Genomic DNA, 22,141 nt, shown 5'->3' with positions numbered 1-22,141 from the left:
TTGAGTCTGCACTGACCACAATCCCACCAAGGCCCTATTCTTGTAACCCTGCATATCTACCCTGCTAATCGCCTGACACTAGGGTCAATTTAGCATGGCCAATTACCTAACCCACACATCTTTGGACTATGGGAGGAAACCGGAGCACCCGGAGGAAACCCACGCAGACACGTGGAGAATGTGCAAACTCCACACAGACAGTGACCAGAAGCCTGAATTGAACCCGGGTCCCTGGCGCTGTGAGGCAGTAGTGCCAACCAAATGCCACTGTGCCGCTCCACGGTGGCACAGTGGTTTGACTAATTACAAAGGGTAGGCCCGATAACATCACGCTGGCAGGGCGGGCTCTGATTGAGCCTATGCTGCAAGCAACCTTCTTTAAAGGCCAAACCAAATCAAAAAATTAAAAAGAGAACACCATTCCCCCGATTACATAGAGGCCGATAATGAGATGCTCATTCATGTAATGGGCTTCCCTACATTGAAACATTGAACATCAGAATTCCTGTTATGTCACTGGTGGGGGACAATCACATCTTTACGTTGGTATGAAGTGCGTTTTGGGCATCTCAATGGGATTTTCTGCTCCCGTCACCAATTCCCCGGCAATGAAAACAGTAGCAGTTCTCCCCCGCCGCTCCCCCCCACTGCAACTCCCCAAGCCCCACGAAACTATGACAGATCAATCATGAGCGATTTGAATGGCAGAACAAGCTCCTTTTTTTTCTGTAAATAATCCAGTGACTCTGTGGGCAAAATTTCTTCTAAAATATGAGAGTGTCACAACAGGCAGCAAATCAGCAATCCGAGAACTTACTCCACCACATTGTTTGGCCACATTGTTTGGCTGTCAATGTGCCACGGTGGCAGTTCCAAGGTGCAACTGGAGTGGGTCAAGCTGATAAAATTCAGTTCCACAGTATAAGAGTCCTCCATTCTGTTGCGTGGTTGCATTTGTCGTCAAGTTGTTGAGGCAGGTAGGAAATTTCTGAAATTGGGCATCTGGAATAAATCACCTCTTTTTGATTCCACAAAATCTGTTTGAATTTGGAGTGTGAGTGTTAAATATCGATGTTCATGGAGGTGTAATTGAAAGTACTGCAACTTTGAAAAGGTGGTGTTTTGTGAATTTTAATGGCCCAGGTTTTGTTGTCAATTTGCTGCTGCTATTTATGCACAAACCCCACATGAACGTCCAGCGAGGTTAAACTCAGAAGTCAAAATGTTGCTGACGGAGTCATGCCACTTCACTATTAACTTCTTGAACCTCACTGTCTGGCTCCGCCTTTAATTGTATTGAGTGATATTAATTTTCTATAATGTGAATTCAAAATAAATTTGACATTGGCAGTTAAGCCATTTTAAGTGGAAGTATCCTATTGACAATGAGGTAAGTGTTAGTCAGTCAACCTCTTGGGCACAAGTCTGGAGTTTTATTCTTCCGTGTTATGGATCTGTAATTTCTGTGGTTTATAGTTTGTAAAGGTTATACTCAGTGGTAACGAGCAGCAGGAAAGAAGGGCTCGAGAGCATTGGATGTAATCGGAAACAAAACATCTTTCATAAGTTTAATTAAAAGGGATAAGACATGACAGGAGAGCTCCAAGCCGTGGAGACAGGAGAGCTCCAAGCCGTGGTTTGCTCCTCTTGCTCCATGTGGCAGGCTGGGGACAGTTCCAGTCCCCTGGGTCAGCACGTGTGCAGGAAGTGTCTCCAGCTACAGCTCCTGGAAGCTCGGGTTTCAGAGCTGGAGCGGCGGCTGGAGACACTATGGACCATCTGCGAGTCAGAGTATCGTGGATAACACATATCGAGAGGTGGTCACACTGCAGGCTCAGACTCCACAGGCAGGAAGGGGATGGGTGACCACCAGACAGAGCAAGAGAGAGAGGCAGGTAGTGTAGGAATCTCCTGTGGCCATTCCCCTGCAAAACAGATATACCGCTTTGAATACTGTTGAGCGGAATAACCTCTCTGGGGAAAGAAGCAGCTGCCAAACTCATTGCACCACGGTTGGTTCTGTTGCAGAGGGGAGGGGTACAAAGTGTGCCAGAGCAATAGTTATAAGGGGTTCAATTGTAAGGGGAATAGCCAGACATTTCTGTGGTTGCAAACAAGACTCCAGGGTGGTATGTTGTCTCCCTGATGCTAGTGACAAGGATGTCTCGGAGCAGGTACAGGACATTCTGGACGGGGAGGTTCAACAGCCAGTGGTCGTGGTACAAATCGGTACAAATGACATAGGTAAAAAAGGGATGAGGTCCTAAAAGCAGAATACAGGGCGCTAGGAAGAAAGTTAGGAAATCGTAGTTCAAAGGTTGTGATCTCAGGATTACTACTGGTGCCACGTGTTAGTCAGAGTAGAAATGACAGGATATATCAGATAAATACATGGCTGAAGAGATGGTGTTGGGGGAGGGTTTCAGATTCCTGGGGCATTGGAACCGGTTTTGGGGGGGATGGGACGTGTACAAATTGGACAGGTTACACCTGGGCAGGACTGGGACTGATGTCCGAGGGTCAATATTCAAAAATGGAGGTAGAGAGAAAACAGGGAATTATAAACCAGTAAGCTTAACGTCGATAGTGAGGAAAATTCTCAAATCCATTATCAAGGACTTTATAGCAGAGCATTTAGAAAGCAGTGGCAGGATCAGACAGGGTCAGCATGGATTTATGAAGGGGAAATCATGCTTGACAAAACTGTTGGAATTCTTTGAAGATGCAACTAGTAGAGTTGACAAGGGGGAATCTTGTGGTATATTTGGACTTCCAGAAAGCGTTTGACCAAAGTCCCGCACAAGAGATTATCGTGCAAGGTTAAAGCGCATTGGGTTGGGGATAGTGTATGGAGGTGGATAGAAAATTGGTTGGCAGGGAGGAAACAAAGAGTAGGAATTAATGGGTGCTTTTCAAATTGGCAGCAGTAACTAGTGGAGTGCCACAGGGATCGGTGCTGGGACCCCAGCTATTCATCATATATATTAATGATTTGGATGAGGGAACAGAATGTAACATCTCAAAGTTTGGAGATGATATCAAGTTGGGTGGGAGGGTGAACTGTGACAAGGATGCAGAGATCCTTCAGAATGATCTGAACAGATTGGGTGAGTGGGCTAATCAATGGCAGATTTGGATAAGTGTGAGGTTATTCACTTTGGAACAAAAACAAGAAGGCAGATTACGACCTGAATGGTTGTAAATTGGGAGAGGGGAGTGCGCAGCGGGACTTGGGTGTCCTTGTGCACCAGTCACTGAAGGTAAGCATGCAGGTACAGCAGGTGGTAAATAAGGTAAATGGCATGTTGGTCTTCATTGTGAGAGATTGAGTACAGGAGCAGGGATGTGTTGTTGCAATTATACAGGGCCTTGGTAAGGCCACACCTAGAATATTGTGTGCAGTTTTGGTCTCCTTTTCTGAGGAAAGATGTTCTTGCTCTCAACAGAGTGCAGCGAAGGTTTACCAGGCTGATTCCGGGGATGGTGGGACTGATGTATGAGGAGACATTGACTAGGTTAGGATGGCTTTCGCTCAAGTTCAGATGAATGAGGAGAGATCTCACAGAGACTTGTAAAATTCTAACAGGACAAGGCAGGGTAGTTGCAGGGAAGATATTCCCAATGGTGAGGGAGTCCAGAACCAGGGGTCACAGTCTGAGGATTCGGGGTAGACCATTTAGGACGGAGGTGAGGAGACATTTCTTCACCCAAAGAGTGGTGAGCCTGTGGAATTCATTACCACAAGAAGTGGTTGATACCAAAACATTGAATTTATTTAAGAGGCTGCTAGATATAGCACTTGGCGTGAATGGGATCAAAGGTTATGGGGAAAAAGCAAGATGAGGCTATTGGGTTGGATGATCAGCCATGATCGTAATGATTGGCGGAACAGGCTTGAAAGACAAAATGGCCTCCTCCTGCTCCTATCTTCTATGTTTCTATGTTGTTTGGATACCTATATTTAAAAAAAATATTTTATTTTTATTTCTCTCTCTTAACCCAATATTTCCTTTCCTCTATATGTCTTTTTATACCTGACTTGACAGTGAATCCTTTCTTTTATCCTTTTTCATGGGATGGGAGCGTCTCTGGCATTTGTTGCTCATCATTAATTGCCTCTAAGAAGGTGGTGATGAGCTGCTTTCTTGAACCATTGGATCCACAGTGCTGTTCGGACGGGAAGTCTAGCTTTTCCACCCAGAAGCAATGACAAAACAGCAATATATTTCCAAGTTAGGATGGTGTGTGACTCGGAAAAAGACTTGCAGGTAGTGGTGTTTCTGTATGTCTGCTGTGCTTGTCCTGCAAGATGGTAGATTTTGCAGGTTGGAAGATGCCGTTGGTGCTTTGGCAAGTTGTTGCAGTGTATCTTATAAATGGTGCACAGTGCTACCACTGTGCATTGATGGTGAGGGGAAGTGATTGTTTAAGCGGGTGCATGGAGTGTTGGTCAAGCAGGCTGCTTTTTCTTGGATGCTATCAAGATTCTTGAGTGTTGTTGATAGTTGCACTAATCCAGACTGTCTTCGATCACACCCCTGACTTACGCCTTGTAGACAGGAACTGGGAAGTTAGCAGCTGGGTTTATTGCTGCAGAATTCACAGTATGACTTAAATTCCCAATGTTATCCTTGAGTATTTTATACAATAGTGCAGGAACTGACTGGATTGTGCCAACAAAAATAATTAATGGGTTAATACAATATTCAAAATGTTAGTGGTGTTGTGTGAAAATTGCCACCGGAGTCAGACTGGAGGGACAACAATACAATTTTATTTAACGAAGCTTCGTGGAGAAAGGCACTGGCACTCCGCAGTAATTTAGGCAGCTACCTTCCCTCAATGATACATTAGGAGTGGTTCATTTTTATACTTTTCAGACAATGGATAGTCTGGACATTAGCCATTCAACACATCGTTACAGTTGAGTAGGGTCGATAGTTAACACATCGTTACAGCCAGACATATACAGACATTGGTTTTTGAAATCGCATTGTTTCATAGAATGGATACATTTCCTCTTTCAGTGATTTATCAATGACTTAGTTTCGGTCCATACATACAGTCATTGGATTTCCTGCATTTATGTATTCCCGTTCCCATTTGTGGCTAATCACTTTATCAGACCCTGTTGTCCTTATCTTAAAGTGCCTCAAGCCCTGGCTGGCTTCCTGCAGTATCTGATTCCTGCATGTTTAACTTTAAATGACTGTCTGTCCTGTATGTTTTAATTTCAAGTAGCTGTCTGCACTAAAAGTCAGTGCCTGTTTAATGTCTCTTTCCCAGGTGACTTTTTATGTGCCAGGCAGCCATTTTATGTGTTATGTACACATCTTTATGTTTTTCCCCACTTCACTCCCCACTTGTGGTCTGGCTTATGACTTTAATAATCCCCAGTCCAACAATTATACATTCACATATATAAGTCAATCTTCTTTCCTCCTTCGTTTCTTCTGATGTCTTCGGGGATCTTCATCATGGGTTCTTCCTCGATGGATACACTGGCTCCTGGCACAATTCTTGTCACCATAACCTTGCAGCAGACTTTTAGGCATCCAACAATTAGACAGCAGACAATTACAACTGAAATGAGTATGACCAATCCCTGTGATAAGTAAGATTCCCAGGACCCCCCTACTAGCCATTCCAGCCAGTTACTTCCTTTCTTGGGTCCCTGTCTGGAGCTATCAAGTTGTTCTCTGATGTTGTTGATGACTTGTGTAATGTTATAAGACTCGTCTGTGACATGGGTTATGCATTTATTGCCTATAATTGTAACACTCCCCCTTGTTGTGCGAACTGGTAGTCCACTGCGTATCGTGTCTGCTGTGCATATAGTCTGTTCAGCCATTTCTTGGTTAACAGCCTCCAGTGCTTTTGAAGTGCTGTTTCCTAGGACTGTTAGTCCACAAACAATATGATTTCTATTCTTTGCACTAATCACTCCTGCTGCCCCTCCCAGGGATAGGGCTCCAAGGAACCCATATCCCAGTGAGGATCCCACTGTGCCCGGGGCTTCCCAATCAGCACAGAACTCTTTGCTGATAGCCCGAGTTACTATTCTCCTCTGAATATGCCCCTTCCGAGGGCATGGAACAGTCAGTGGTCCGATTGTTCCTACTGCAAAACGGTTTGGGAGGTTTGGTGTTTCTGTCGTGTAAGTACCATTGAAGAGGAACATATATCCCTTCTTAGCCCGGTAACATTTAATGTCTTGATTATGAGTTTGTTCATATTGCCAATTGTTCGGTTTACTTGACCCCCCGTTTGATCCCACCACCTGGTAAGTATCAAATGGGTATGTCCATCTGGCTGAGCTTACGTGAGTTCCATTGCATTGTCCACAAATGAGCTGTCTTCCCGTGGTTATATTCAGACATTTCTGTTCATCACAAGTGCAAGTAAACTGTCCCTTATTAACCCAACAATGTTGACGGACACACTGCATCTGTACGCAGGAATCATTCTTCAGGACCAAGACATAGGCACATCCCCATCCCTGCCCCGTAAAACAAAGCGGATAGCTTGCAGTATCTGAACAAGCTTTTCCTCCCACCTGTTGGAACCCCCTGCACACAGGATCTGTGGGGTTTACAAGTCCCACACATCTCCCCTGTATACCTCTTTTATATTTGTCAATTTGTCCCTTACAGGGTGTATCTGATATATCTACAGTATATAAGTCATGAGGGATCCATCCAGGGGTGACTACAAATAGGGCTTCAACCGATTGTGCTAACGGGTAACATACAGTTCAATTCCCGTGTAATTCTATGTGAGCTTTGTAAAACAGATTATCCTCCACTCCAGTTAAATCTACAGTCGCGACAATGCAAAGTAGTAGTTACATACGCGATTACATACATATTCACAACGATCAAATATCAAACCTAACACTATAATTCATATAATCTTCAAAAGTTATATTATCTATTAACCAGCGCGCGCCAGTTGTTCTTGCTTGCAGTCTTTGCCTGTGTTGAGGAAAGCAGTTCTGTTAGTTCATTAATTCAGTTACTCATTTGTTCCCTGTGTAATTTTAGCTGGGCCCAATGTTTCCATATACCTTTCCCTCTTATGTCTATACAGGCACAGGTGTCTCCATGAATTATAACTTCATATGGCTCATTCCATTTTGGTGCAAACCCTGGTTTGTCAGGTAGTGTTTTCACTCGGACACGACTTCCCGCTGTTGGGACATCAGGGAGCATTTCAAGCTCTCTCTCTGAGTCTTTTATTTCCTGATTGTCTTTTACCAATGTGTGCATCCCTTTGAGTTGGGTGCTTAGTTCCAAAACATATCTCCTGATTTTATCTTTTAGTGGACCTACATCGGTCAAACCTGTTATGATGCTTTCTGGTAATTGCATCGCCCGTCCTGTCATTAGCTCATAAGGGGTTAATCCGGTTGTCCGGTTTGTGGTAGCCCTTAATCTCATTAGTATAGTGGGCAATACCTCTGTCCACATTTTTCCCGATGTTTGTATGGCTTTAGCTAATGCATTTTTAAGTGTTCTATTCATACGTTCCACCATTCCAGAACTCCGTGGGTGGTAAGGGATGTGAAATTTTTGTTTTATCCCCATTAATTGGCATACTGTTTTTACCACCTTTCCAGTGAAGTGCGTCCCTTGGTCCGAATCGATTTCTGGGGTACACCCCAACTAGGGATTACCTCTTCTGCCAATATCCTAGCCACCGTGGTAGCAGTACAATTTGTAGTAGGGAACGCTTCGACCCACCTGGTGAACTGGTCTATATGTTTTGCCATGGGATTGTGGTAGTGGCCCTGTGAAATCTATTTGCAGATGTTCCCAGGGTCCCTTTGGTCTCGGCTGGTGTCCCATTTTAATTTTTATGGGTCTACCAGGGTTGTATTTCGTGCACATCACGCATTGGTGACAGTGTCGGGCTATATCTCTTCCCATTCCTTTCCACCACCATTCCTTTCCTATACTAGTTATCATGGCCTCTCTACCCACATGTGAGAGTCCATGGTGTAGTTCCAATAGGGTGTTTTGTATGCACTCTGGTGCTATTACCTTATCTTCCCATCTCCACATGTTATCAGTCCCTTTGACTGCTTCCTGTGCTTCCCATTTCTCCTTTTCCTCTTTTGAGGTATCCTCATGTAAGTCCCAAATATCTATTTCGTCTCCTGTCTGTTCTGTTGCTGCTATTGGCAGCTCGCCAATTGTCTCCTGTCCTAAGGCTAACTGTGCTGCCCTGTCTGCGGCTTGGTTCCCTTTGAAAGTTAACCAGTCTGGGTTATCTCTTCCTGGTTCTTTCTGGTGCGCTTTAATTTTGATTACTGCGGTTTCTCTCGGTTTCTCGCTAGCTCTCAACAGTGCCTCAATTCTTTGCTGGTGCTTAATAAAACCTCCCATGGTTATGAACCTTCTTCTTCCCCATGCTGTCATGTAGTCATGTATGACTCCAAATGCATAGCGACTATCTGTATAGATGTTCACCGTTTTATCTTCAGATAACTCTAGTGCCTGTGTGAGTGCCACTAATTCTGCCACTTGCGCGGATAGACCTCCGTCAATCCTTCCTGACCTTACTGTCTCTAATTTGTCATTCACTACTGCCCACCCTGTTCGGGGTTATCCTTCCACATATTTGCATGACCCATCCACAAAAAGGGTCTCCTCAGCTGTTATTAAGGGTATATCCTTTATCCAACCCTCTTCTTCGTCCCTATCTATATCCTCACAATTGTGTGGCTCTCCTTCGTCTAAAATCCCTTCTGCTGGGTTATTCCCTGTATCCCTTATTATTATCATGGACTTGCTTGGAGGTAGGACAGCTTCCCACTTAGCCCTTCTCATGTTTGAGACTGACCTTAGTTTTCCCGTGTTCAACATTTCCACCAAGGTGTGTTTGGTGTGAAGGATTATATTCCTTGTCATGATTACTGGCTCGCTAACCTTTACAGCCCAGGCGGTGGAATCCAAGGCGGCTATGCACCTTGGCAGTCCAGTGACTACCGGTCCTTCTGCGGTGGAATAATACCCTATGGGTCTCTTTCTGTCGCCATGGTCCTGTGTTAGCACTGCGGAATAGAACGCTCCCTCATTGCTACAATGGATATGGAAGTCCTTATTAGAATCGGGTAATCCTAGTCCAGGGCTGATATCAGTTCTGTTTTTCGTTTATTGTAAGCCTCTTCCTGCTCGGGTCCCCATTCTATGGGATCTAAAGCTGGTTTTCCCCCTTTGACTAGTCTGCTAATTTTGCGAACCCTGGGATGAAACTCCGGCTATAGTTGAATAGCCCTCGCACCTTTCTGACCCCTCTTACGGTGACGGGTCGCGGCATTTGATGTACCACCTTCTTTCGGTCCGTTGGTGTGGTATGCCTGGACATGCCCCTGCCGGCCCTGCCTGAGACTCCCCCCCACTGATCCAGGTATAAAGGTGACTGCTCCCAACCCCCCTGCCTCAGTCGCTGGACCAGTTCATCAGCGTGGGTGTGCTCCAAGTCTTTTGCGAATAAAAGCCTATTTGTTCTTGCATACAAACTAGTCTTTGCTTGATTGATAGTGCATCAATTTTATTCGCAAGAAGTTTTGGGATGGAGCAGATACTAAAACCCGATAGATTAGAATTGGATCCTCAAGCCGTAGGAGCCTCCAACAGCTTCGATCACTGGCTGCGATGTTTCGAAACTTTCCTCACCGCCTTTGCCTCCGTTATCCGGACCGAAACCGACAAGCTACACGTACTCCACGTCCGGGTAAGCGATCAAGTATTCTCGATGATTAGAGACGCTGAAACTTACGAGGATGCGATCGAACTTTTAAAAGGCCAGTACAACAAACAGTCTAATGAAATCTACGCCAGACATCTTCTGGCTACTCGCAGACAACAGCCAGGAAAATCGGGCGACCAATTCCTGCGTGCGTTGCGAGCACTTGGCAGGGCCTGCAACTGCAAGGCCGTAACAGCCGCCCAAAACACTGAGGACTTAATCAGAGATGCCTATGTCACGGGTATCAGGTCAAACTATATCCGACAACGACTGCTGGAACAGGGTGGGCTGGATCTACAAAAGACTGTCACGCTTGCCGACTCGTTAGAGGTGGCCTTCCATAATCTCGAGGCCTAAACCCCCGACCACAGGGGCGCATCGTGGACGCCGCAGTCGCCGCCACCTCTGTACTCGGGAGGGCCGCAGGCCTACGCCACACCACGTCCCACCAATGACCCGACTGCTGCGGCAGTCTCTGGAGGCCCAAAGTGCTACTTCTGCGGCCTGGGGAAGCACCCAGGACAACGCTGCCCTTCGAAGATGCGATCTGCTCCGGGTGTGGAAAGAAGGGCCATTACGCGAAGGTATGCAGGGCGAAGTTGACCTCCAAGCCCAGTAGCGCCACGTGTGACCCGCGGGGGCTGCCATCTTGGGCACCGGGAGCCGCGTGTGAGCCGTGCGGGCTGCCATCTTGGAGGCCGTCAGCCGCGTCGCAAAATCCAAGGCTGGACCAATAAAGGCCTCACCAACTCGCCAGGTCCATGATGAACATCGAGGTAAACGGTCGCACGACAAACTGTTTATTTGACTGTGGGAGTATGGAGAGCTTTATTCACCCTAACACAGTGAGTCGCTATGCCCTTTCAGTACTGCCAGTGAAGCAAACGATCTCCATGGCTTCAAAGTCCCACTCGGTGGATGTCCTCGGGTACTGCGTGGCGTCCCTGTCTGTACGGGGCACAGTGTACAAAAACTTCAGGCTCCTCGTGCTGCCACAACTCTGCGCTGCCGTACTCCTGGGGCTAGATTTCCTGTGTCACCTTAAGAGCATCACCATGGAGTATAATGGGCCTTTTCCCCCGCTCTCTGTTTGCAATCACCAGTTCTTAGATCGCCCACCGCGCACCACCTGCAGCCTCTCGACCCTTAAAGTCGCCCCTCCCTCACTGTTTGAAAATCTCACCCGTGACTGCAAGCCCATCGCCACCAAGAGCAGACGGTACAGTGCTGGAGACAGGGCTTTTATCAGGTCCGAAGTACAACGGCTCCAAGGGGAGGGGATCACTGAGGCCAGTACCAGCCCCTGGAGAGCCCAAGTAGTAGTTGTTAAAACTGGAGAGAAACATCGCATGGTCATTGACTACAGTCAGACCATTAACCGATACACGCAGCTGGACGCGTACCCCCTTCCCCGCATATCTGACATGGTTAATCAGATTGCGCAATATCGAGTGTTCTCCACCATCGACTTAAAATCTGCATATCACCAGCACCCTATCCGCCCGGAAGACCGCCAATATACTGCCTTCGAGGCGGATGGCTGCCTCTATCACTTCCTTAGGGTCCCCTTCGGCGTCACCAACGGGGTCTCTGTTTTCCAGCGTGAGATGGACCGAATGGTAGACCAGAACAGGCTGCGGGCCACCTTCCCGTACCTGGATAACGTCACCATCTGCAGCCATGATCAGCAGGACCACGACGCCAACCTCCACAAATTCCTCCACACCGCCACACTCCTAAATCTGACCTATAATAAGGAGAAGTGCGTATTCTGCACACGCTGCCTCGCCATCCTTGGTTGTGTTGTGGAAAACGGGGTCATCGGTCCCGATCCCGACTGCATGCGTCCCCTCCTGGAACTTACCCTCCCCACCAGCCTCAAAGCACTGAGGAGATGCCTGGGCTTCTTCTCATATTACGCCCAGTGAGTCCCCAATTATGCGGATAAAGCCCATCCGCTCATCAAATTCACCTCTTTTCCCCTGACGGCAGAGGCCTGCCTGGCCTTTGACTGCATCAAAGCAGACATCGCGAAGGCCACGATGCACGCCGTAGACGAATCCATCCCGTTCCAGGTGGAGAGCGAAGCACCTGACTTCGCCCTAGCCGCCACCCTTAACCAGGCGGGCAGACCCATGGCCTTGTTCTCACGAACCCTCCGAGGCCTGAAATTCGACACTCCTCAGTCGAAAAGGAGGCCCAAGCCATAGTGGAAGCTGTACGGCACTGGCGCCACTACTTAGCTGGTAAACGATTCACCCTACTCACGGACCAACAGTCAGTTGCATTCATGTTTAATAACACGCAGCGGGGCAAGATCAAAAATGATAAAATATTGAGGTGAAGAATCGAGCTTTCCACCTACAATTACGACATCTTATACCGGCCCGGGAAGCTCAATGAGCCCCCAGACGCCCTGTCCCGGGGAATATGTGCCAGCGCACAAATAGACCAATTGCACACTCTCCACAACGACCTCTGCCACCCGGGGGTCACCAGGTTTTTTCACTTCATTAAAGCCCGTAACCTGCCCTACTCCATTGAGGAAGGCAGGTCTATAACCAGACACTGTCAGGTCTGCGCAGAGAGCAAGCCGCACTTCTATCGGCCAGACAGAGCACACCTCATAAAGGCCACCCGCCCTTTTGAACGCCTAAGCGTTGACTTCAAAGGCCCCCTCCCCTCTTCTGACCGCAACATATACTTCCTCAACGTCATTGACGAATATTCACGTACCCCCTTCGCTATTCCCTGCCCGGATATGACCTCGGCCACGGTCGTCAGGGCCCTGCACAGCCTCTTCACCCTGCTCGGTTTCCCTAGCTATATCCATTGCGACCGGGGATCCTCCTTTATGAGTGATGAGCTGCGACAGCACCTGCTCTCCAAAGGCATAGCCTCGAGTAGGACCAGCAGCTACAACCCCAGGGGGAACGGACAGGTAGAAAGGGAGAACGTGACAGTCTGGAAGGCCATTTTACTAGCTCTGAGGTCTAAATGTCTTCCAGTCACCCACTGGCAAGAGGTCCTCCCTAATGCACTACACTCGATTAGATCACTCCTTTGCACAGCTACCAATGCTACCCCTCACGAAAGGATGTTTGTTTTCCCCAGAAAGTCCTCCTCGGGGACCTCACTGCTGTCATGGCTGATGTCCCCAGGCCCTGTCCTGCTCCGGAAGCACATGAGGACCCATAAGTCGGACCCCCTGGTCGAAAGGGTCCAGCTCCTCCACGCCAACCTCCAATATGCCTATGTGGCGTACCCCGACGGGCGGGAGGACATGGTCTCCATTCGAGACCTGGCACCCGCAGGTGCCCCAGGGACCACGATGACCCACAACCCCACACCCCAACCCCCGGATACAGCACGCCTGAGCCCCAGGAGCCGCCACCACGCACCCGACAATCAGAAGGGACTACAGACGACTCGAGTAACTATGGCCTGGCGCCCGAACCAACACCGCGGCCACCGGAACCGACACCACAACCGGCACTACGGTGGTCGCAGCGGCAGATCAAGCCCCCAGAGAGACTGAATTTGTAAATTTGTAATTCTGTAAATATCATTCCACCTACCTCACCCCCGCCGGACTCTTTTTTAAAAGCAGGGGGTGAATGTGGTAAACCACTGTTAGCTTATTGCCTGTGTGTATGAGCCCTGCCTGAGACTCCTCCCCCCCTGGTCCAGGTATAAAGGTGACTGCTCCCAACCCCCCCCCTGCCTCAGTCGCCGGACTAGTTCATCAGCATGGGTGTGCTCCAAGTCTTTTGCGAATAAAAGCCTATTTGTTCTTGCATACAAACTAGTCTTTGCTTGATTGATAGTGCATCAGTTGGCATTTCTTTAAGTCCTTGGGATGTAAGGTGTCCCAGGTATAGGACCTGTGTTTTCCCAATTTATGCCTTTTTGGGGCTCACCTTTAACCCTGCTGTTTTTAATTCATTCAGTACTAAATATAAGGCTTCTTGATGTCTTGACTTGGACTCTGAAGCTATCAGGATATTGTCTACATATTGTAGTACCGTACTACCCTCTGGCAGTTCTACCCTGTTCAGGATGTCACTCATTGCTCAATGGAATATAGCGGAGCTGTTGTGGAATCCCTGTGGTAAACGAGTCCAAGTGTACTCTCTGTCTCCCACTGTAAAGGCGAATTTGTCTTGGGATTCGGGATCCAATGGTAAGGACCAGAATCCGTTGGCTATGTCCAATACTGTGAATATTTTATGCTCCTGTGACAGTCCATTCAGGATTGTCGAAGGGCTTGCTACAATGGGGTGCAATTTGGACGTGACTTTATTGAGTCCGGTGTAATCTATCGTGAGCCTATGCCTTCCGTCAGGCTTGCTCACTGGCCATGTTGGGGAGTTAGTGGTGCTTGTGGTTTCTCTCAGAATCCCCCCCCGCTCTCCACTAACCCTTTAACTATCTCCACTACAGCTTTCTCTGCCTCTGGTTTTATTGGGTATTGTCGGTATGGCTTATGCTCCGGTCCCGGTACCTTTATTGGGTCCGTTTTAGTCAAACCAGTATATAGCTTTGTTTTAGCCCATACTCCGGGGACGGAAGCACAGATGGCTCTGAACCCTCCTGTCTCTAATTCCCAATTTCTGGTGGTGACTGTGGCCACCTTAATGGTTTCGAGGTGACTTGTAAGTTTCCCTATTCTAGTTTTCTGACCGTCCTGTCTTGGCCAGATTAATTCTCCCTTTCCACAGTCTATCAGAATCTCATATTCTTTCATCAAATCATTTCCCATTATTGTACCCTCGTTATTTTTGCACACATAAAACCTCATTGGTATATACAGATTATTTATCTCTACTAACATGGTCTCGCTCAGGTAGGCGGGTGTTTTGTTCCCTCCTATCCCGGTCAGGTAAATCATTTTATTTGTAGTGGGTAAGGGTAGGTCGGTGACAGATATGGATGCTCCTGTGTCCACTAGCATCTCACATTCCCTGCCCCCTACTAGTGCTGACACGTAAATCCTTCCCTCCTTCTTAGCCTTGTGAATGGGGGCTGCAGACCGTCAATCTTGCTGACCCCAGAAGTCCTGTCGTTCCTCCGGTTCTGCTTTGGTCATGGATGGGGTCGGGGGTCTCCCATGCTTATTCCAACACATTGCTTCTGTGTGTCCGTATTTATTACAGTGGCTGCAATGTTTCCAACTGTTCCCAAATCTGTTCCCTTTCCATGGAGTCCCGCAATCCCTCGCAAAGTGTCCTTGCCGGCCACAATTGTGGCAAGTCAGTTTCCACTTTGTTCCATTCCCATTACTGTAGGCTGCTACTCTTTCTAGCCTTGTTCTTGCCTGGGATTTCTCTTCTCCCGGTACGCCGCAAACCCACTCTACCAACTCATCATAATCTTGGGACATAATCACTCCCATTTTTAGGATGGTCTGGTGAGCACTAGAGAGTCCATCCTTAAAAGCCTGGATGAACGCTCGATCTCCTTGACCTGGGTTTCCTTGTCCTGAGCACTCTTAGAACATAGAACATTACAGCGCAGTACAGGCCCTTCAGCCCTCAATGTTGCGCCGACCAGTGAAACCAATCTAAAGCCCATCTAACCTACACTATTCCAATATCATCCATATGTTTATCCAATTACCATTTAAATGCCCTTAATGGTTGGCGAGTCCACTACTGCTGCAGGCAGGGCATTCCACGCCCTTACTACTCTCTGAGTGAAGAACCTACCTCTGACATCTGTCCTATATCTATCACCCCTCAATTTAAAGCTATGTCCCCTCATGCTAGCTATCACCATCCAAGGAAAAAGGCTCTCACTATCCACCCTATCTAATCCTCTGATCATCTTGTATGCCTCTATTAAGTCACCTCTTAACCTTCTTCTCTCTAACGAAAACAATCTAAAGTCCCTCAGCCTTTCCTCATAAGACCTTCCCACCATACCAGGCAACATCCTAGTAAATCTCCTCTGCACCCTTTCCAATGCTTCCACACCCTTCCTATAATGTGGTGACCAGAACTGTACACAATACTCCAAGTGCAGCCGCACCAGAGTTTTGTACAGCTGCAACATGACCTCCTGGCTCCGAAACTCAATCCCTCTACCAATAAAAGCTAACACTCCGTACGCCTTCTGAACAACCCTATCAACCTGGGTGCCAACTTTCAGGGATCTATGCACATGGACACCGAGATCTCTCTGTTCATCCACACTACCAAGTATCTTACCATTAGCCCAGTACTCTGTAATCCTGTTACTCCTTCCAAAGTGAATCACCTCACACTTTTCCGCATTGAACTCCATTTGCCACCTCTCAGCCCAGCACTGCAGCTTATCTATGTCCCTCTGTAACCTGCAACAACCTTCTGCACTGTCTACAACTCCACCGACTTCAGTGTCATCCGCAAATTTACTAACCCATCCTTCTATGCCTTCATCCAGGTCATTTATAAAAATGGCAAACAGCAGTAGCCCCAAAACAGATCCTTGCGGTACACCACTAGTAACTGAACTCCAGGATGAACATTTCCCATCAACCACCAGCCTCTGTTTTCTTACAGCTAGCCAATTCCTGATCCAAACCACTAAATCACCCTCAATCCCATGTGTCCGTATCTTCTGCAATAGCTTACCATGGGGAACTTTATCAACCACGTAACTGAAATCCATATACACCATATCAACTGCTTTACCCTCATCCACCTCTTTGGCCACCTTCTCAAAGAACTCAATAAGGTTTATGAAGCACGACCTACCCTTCACAAAACCGTGTTGACTATCCCTAATCAAATTATTCTTTTCTCGATGATTGTAAATCCTATCTCTTATAATCCTTTCCAAAACTTTGCCCACAACAGAAGTAAGGCTCACTGGTCTATAATTACCAGGGTTGTCCCTACTCCCCTTCTTGAACAAGGGGACAACATTTGCTATCCTCCAGTCTTCTGGCACTATTCCTGTAGACAATGACGACATAAAGATCAAAGCCAAAGGCTCTGCAATCTCCTCACTAGCCTCCCAGAGAATCCTGGGATAAATCCCATCCAGCCCAGACTTATCTATTTTCACACTTTCCAGAATTGCTAACACCTCCACCTTATTAACCTCAATCCCATCTAGTCCAATATTCTGAATCTCAGTACTCTTCTCAACAACATTGTCTTTTTCCTGCGTGAATACTGATGAAAAATATTCATTTAGCGCCTCTCCTATTTCGTCAGGCTCCACACACAACTTCCCACTACTGTCCTTGACTGGCCCTAATTTTACCCGAGTCATTCTTTTACTCCTGACATACCTATAGAAGGCTTTAGGGTTTTCCTTGATCCTACCTGCCAAAGACTTCTCATGTCCCCTCCTGGCTCTTCTTAACTCTCTCTTTAGGTCCTTCCTGGCTAACTTGTAACTCTCAAGCGCCTTAACTGAGCCTTCACGTCTCATCTTTACATAAGTCTCCTTCTTCCTCTTCACAAGAGATTCAACTTCTTTAGTAAACCATGGTTCCCTCACTCGACCATTTCCTCCCTGCCTGATAGGTACATACTTATCAAGGACACCTAGTAGCTGTTCCTTGAACAAGTTCCACATTTCAATTGTGCCCATCTCCTGCAGTTTCCTTCCCCAACCTATGCATCCTAAATCTCGCCTAATCGCCTCATAATTTCCTTTCCCCCAGCTATAACTCTTGCCCTTCGGTATATACCTATTCCTTTCCATCGCTAAAGTAAACGTAACCGAATTGTGGTCACCATCACCAAAGTGCTCCCCTACCTCCAAATCTAACACCTGATCTGGTTCATTAACCAGTACCAAATCCAATGTGGCCTCGCCTCTTGTTGGCCTATCTACATACTGTGTCAGGAAACCCTCCTACACACATTAGACAAAAACTGACCCATCTAAAGAACTCGAACTATAGCTTTTCCAGTCAATATTTGCAAAGTTAAAGTCCTCCATAACAACTACCCTGTTACTTTCGCTCCTATCCAGAATCATCTTTGCAATCCTTTCCTCTACATCTCTGGAACTTTTCGGAGGCCTATAGAAAACTCCCAACAGGGTGACCGCTCCTTTCCTGTTTCAACCTCAACCCATACTACCTCAGTAGACAAGTCCTCATCAGACGTCCTTTCTGCCACCGTAATACTGTCCTTGACTAACAATGCCACACCTCCACCTCTTTTACCACCTTCCCTGCTCTTACTGAAACATCTAAACCCGGAACCTGCAACAACCATTCTTGTCTCTGCTCTATCCCTGTCTCCGAGATGGCCATAACATCGAAGTCCCAGGTGCCAGCCCATGCTGCAAGCTCACCCACCTTATTCCGGATGCTCCTGGCATTGAAGTATACACACTTCAAACCACCTTCCTGCCTGCCAGTAACTCCTGCGACGCTGAAACCTTATCCATGACCTCACTACTCTCAACCTCCTGTACACTGGATCTACAATTCAGGTTCCCATCCCCCTGCTGAATTAGTTTAAACCCTCCCGAAGAGCATTAGCAAATTTCCTCCCCAGGATATTGGTACCCCTCTGGTTCAGGTGTAAACCATCCCATTTGTAGAGGTCCCACCTACCCCAGAATGAGCCCCAATTGTCCAGGTATCTGAATCCCTCCCTCCTGCACCATCCCTGTAACCACGTATTCAACTGCTCTCTCTCCCTATTCCTCTCCTCACTATCACGTGGCACGGGTAACAAACCAGAGATAACAACTCTATTTGTTCTAGCCCTAAGCTTCTCCCCTAACTCCCTGAATTTCTGCCTTACATCCCCATCCCTTTTCCTACCTATGTCTTGAGTGCCTATGTGAAACACAACTTGGGGCTGGTCCCCCTCTCCCTTAAGGATTTCAAAAACACGATCTGAGACATCGTGGACTCTGGCTCCTGGGAGGCAACACACCAACCGCGAGTCTCTCTCGTTCCCGGAGAACCTCCTATCCGTCCCTTTAATTATGGAGCCCCCAATGACTAATCCTCTACTCCTCTCCCAGCTTCCCTTCTGCACCACAAGGACAGATTCTGAGCCAGTTACCTGTACACCATGGCTTACCCCTGCTAAGTCCCCCCCCAACAGTATCCAAAACGGAATACTTGTTATACAGAGGAACAGGGGATCCAGGGGATCGCTGCTCTGACTGCTTCTTACCCCTTCGAGCCGTCACCTATGTATCATCATTTCTAGGAGTAGCTACCTCCCTGTAGCTTCTATCGATAGCTGTCTCTGCCTCCCGAATGATCCTGAGTTCATCTTGATATACTTGGAACAACCGTTCCCCGTATTCCGAAGCTCCTTCCCCTTTTAACGATTTTGTTGTGGTAATTCTGCTCCTGTTAGTTGGAGCATTCCCTAATACCCTCTGAATCTCTGCTTTAAACTGGGTGAAGGGTGCCTGTTGGGCATCTATCTCCGATGTTAGGGCGACTGCATGTGTCCACTGTCCCCCATTATAATCCTGTGCTGGAGGAGCGGCGGGTCCACCTGCTACCTGCCTCCACTTATCCACTGGACAGGCTGCCCTGACCAGCTGGTGTACGTCTCTCAGGTGTAATTGGTGTCCTACCCAGATTGTGTCTAATTCTTCCCAGAATTTAGTGTTTGCGCTTCTAGGTTGTAATTTAACCAGGGAAGCTATTGTCTGCTTTCTCTCACCTGGGGTGAAGGGTTTATAATTTGCCTTTGGCTATGCATCTGTTCCCCCTCGGGTTACTGGCGCTAAGTTGTGTTCTAGCGCTTCCCACTCCTCTGGTGGAGCAGTTGGTCCCTGCTGTGTGGACTCATAAGGAGGTAGAGGAACAGTTTCCCCTCTCCATTGCTTTTCTTCTAAAACTTGGTTTTGTTTCTCCAGTTCCTTCACTTGGGATTCTAATTCTCTAATCTTTTCTTTATCTTCACTCCACTTCTTAGTAGAGGCGACTACTTGCTCAATTAGATCAGCTAACTGATGTATTAACAATACTCCTATCTTCTTTGTCTTGTTTCTCTTTTCTTTATCTATCCACTTTCTCTGCTGCTCTAAGGTGTGAGAAGTATCCCAGCCATCCTTTTGCATCCTCTTTATTAATGCTTGCCTGTTTGTCAAGTACACTTCAATGAGAGAACCTGCAGAACCCCTCTTTACTTCATTATCTGCCATTTCGCAGACTTCACTACCCCCGGTCACTATTGCCACCTTGGCAACGTGTTTTAGGCACCGTACAGCCACAATTACTCCCAAGTAAAGTGTGCTCTCTACAGTAGGGACTTCACTACCCCCGGCCACTATTACTACTCTAGCACCATGTTTCACTACCATCTCAGGGTTTCAATTTATACTCACGGCTTCCACTATTACCACCTCGGCAATGTGCTTCTCCACCGGAGTCCGGTTTAGGTCAGAGTTGATCAGCTCCTTTTCCGCCCCGCTTTTACAACATTGACAGTCCAGTTCCCAACTTTACAAACTTTCATGCAATCAGATGGCAGCTCTGCGTTTGTTCGCCATGACAGAGTTTGATGTTAACCGACCTCTGCCACTTGTGCTACACAATCCTAAGTGCCCTTGGTGTCTCTTTGCCCACTTCAATTCCTGACCATCGCGTGGGGGATTTCCCCTCTTAACAACCGGTCTAAGGCTGGGTGTTTGAGACAAGCACTAACTTGTCCTCTTGTCAGTCAGCACAAGCAACAGTTACTTATCACTATCAGCAGTTAGTACTTATCACTATATCATATACAACAATACTTATTACTACAAATGCCCCTTAAGTTTAACCTCTTTCAAACTGTATTCTTGAACTTGTCTGACTCCCACAGATTCAATTATCTCTATCCCGGCTTTCTGATTGTGGCCAATCAATCGGAGCTTACCAGCTTACCAGTAATAGGATCCTAGCCGACTACGCCAATTGTTGTGGGAAAATTGCCACCGGAGTCAGACTGGAGGTTCAACAATACAGTTTTATTTAACGAAGCTTCGTGGAGAAAAGGCGCTGGCACTCCGCAGTAATTTAGGCAGCTCCCTTCCCTCAATGATACAATAGGAGTGGTTCATTTTTATACTTTTCAGACAATGGATAGTCGGGACATTAGCCATTTAACACATCGTTACAGTTGAGTAGGATCGATAGTTAACACATCGTTACAGCCAGACATATACAGACATTGGCTTTTGACATCACATTGTTTCATAGAATGGATACATTTCCTCTTTCAGTGATTTATCAATGTCTTAGTTTCGGTCCATACATACAGTAATTGGTTTTCCTGCATTTATGTATTCCCATTCCCATTTGTGGCTAATCTCTTTATCAGACCCTATTGTCCTTATCTTAAAGTGCCTCAAGCCCTGGCTGGCTTCCTGCAGTATCTGATTCCTGCATGTTTAACTTTAAATGACTGTCCGTCCTGCATGTTTTAATTTCAAGTAGCTGTCTGCACTAAAAGTCAGTGCCTGTTTAATGTCTCTTTCCCAGGTGACTTTTTATGTGCCAGGCAACCATTTTATGTGTTATGTACCCATCTTTACGTTTCTCCCCACTTCAGTGGAGATAATATACTTTTTATATCAGGCCTTCTTATCTTGTTGATTTACCTTCCCAGAGTTATAGCTGGCCACAGAAAAGCTGTTGTGAAGATATGAAGGCCGTCCTCCTCCTCCTTGTCATCACCAATATTCAACAATCCCCTGCTCATGGTGTAGAAGGTGAGTGACAATTCTATCACATCTTAATACTTTGTTTAATTTGCTTTATGAATTTAAACTGGAATACCTTAGGTAGTGATTACACTGTACAGTTCAGGTTGAATCGATGGTCTTACCATTTGATCCTTTCTTAGTCTGGGTGCCCTTGTGCCCCAGAGCTCGGGAAGGCCATCCAATCCAGAGTTCATGTTCCTCCAGAAATTCTTGTTGGATGTTCATTTATCTGTCATTGGATGAGGAGAGTATTGGCTCTCCAGAGATAATCTGTGTGGTATTCACACCTGAAGAACAATCATTTTTTCAAATGTGTTCATGGAATGTGGGCATTTCTGGCGAGGCTAGCATTTATTGCCCATCCTCGAGGGCATTTCAAAGTCAACCACATTGCTGTGGTTCTGGCATTACATGTAAGCCAGACCAGTAAGGACAGCAGATTCCCTTCACTAAAAGGCATTAATGAACTCGATGAGTTTTTACAACAATGGCTTCTGGTCATCATTAGACTTTAATTCCAGATTTTTATTGAATTCAAATTTCACCATCTGCCATGGTGGGATTCAAACCCAAGTTCCCGGAGCATTACACTAGATTACGAATCTGGTGACAATACTTTTATGTCACTGTGTCAGTAATGTGCCAGAGGACAAGTTGTGTCTCCGAACTGCATCACGACATAAATCTCTGCCTCGATTTTCCCTTTGTTTCATCTCTCTGC

The 22,141-nt window shown here is 46.9% G+C and overlaps 1 protein-coding gene across 2 annotated transcripts in view; it reads left to right on the top strand.

Moving 5' to 3' along the window:
- The first annotated feature begins 884 nt into the window (after positions 1 to 884).
- The window catches only part of LOC144507001 (intelectin-1a-like), a 37,499-nt gene continuing 16,242 nt past the window's right edge, over positions 885 to 22,141 (top strand). The window contains exons 1-2 of one of the 2 annotated variants that reach the window (XM_078233516.1): positions 885 to 977; positions 21,324 to 21,426. In XM_078233516.1, the coding sequence (XP_078089642.1) occupies positions 21,360 to 21,426 (67 nt within the window). In that variant the 5' untranslated portion in view covers positions 885 to 977; positions 21,324 to 21,359. Of the gene's footprint in view, positions 978 to 1,031; positions 1,055 to 21,323; positions 21,427 to 22,141 lie in introns of those variants that run through there. The other variant, XM_078233517.1, reaches the window with a different exon arrangement.

This window comes from Mustelus asterias, chromosome 18 (genome assembly GCF_964213995.1).
Source record: "Mustelus asterias chromosome 18, sMusAst1.hap1.1, whole genome shotgun sequence".
In the NCBI taxonomy this organism is placed as follows: Eukaryota; Metazoa; Chordata; class Chondrichthyes; order Carcharhiniformes; family Triakidae; genus Mustelus; species Mustelus asterias.
The sequence above is the reverse complement of the archived record's forward strand: the minus strand, read 5'-3'. Positions and strand labels throughout refer to the sequence as shown.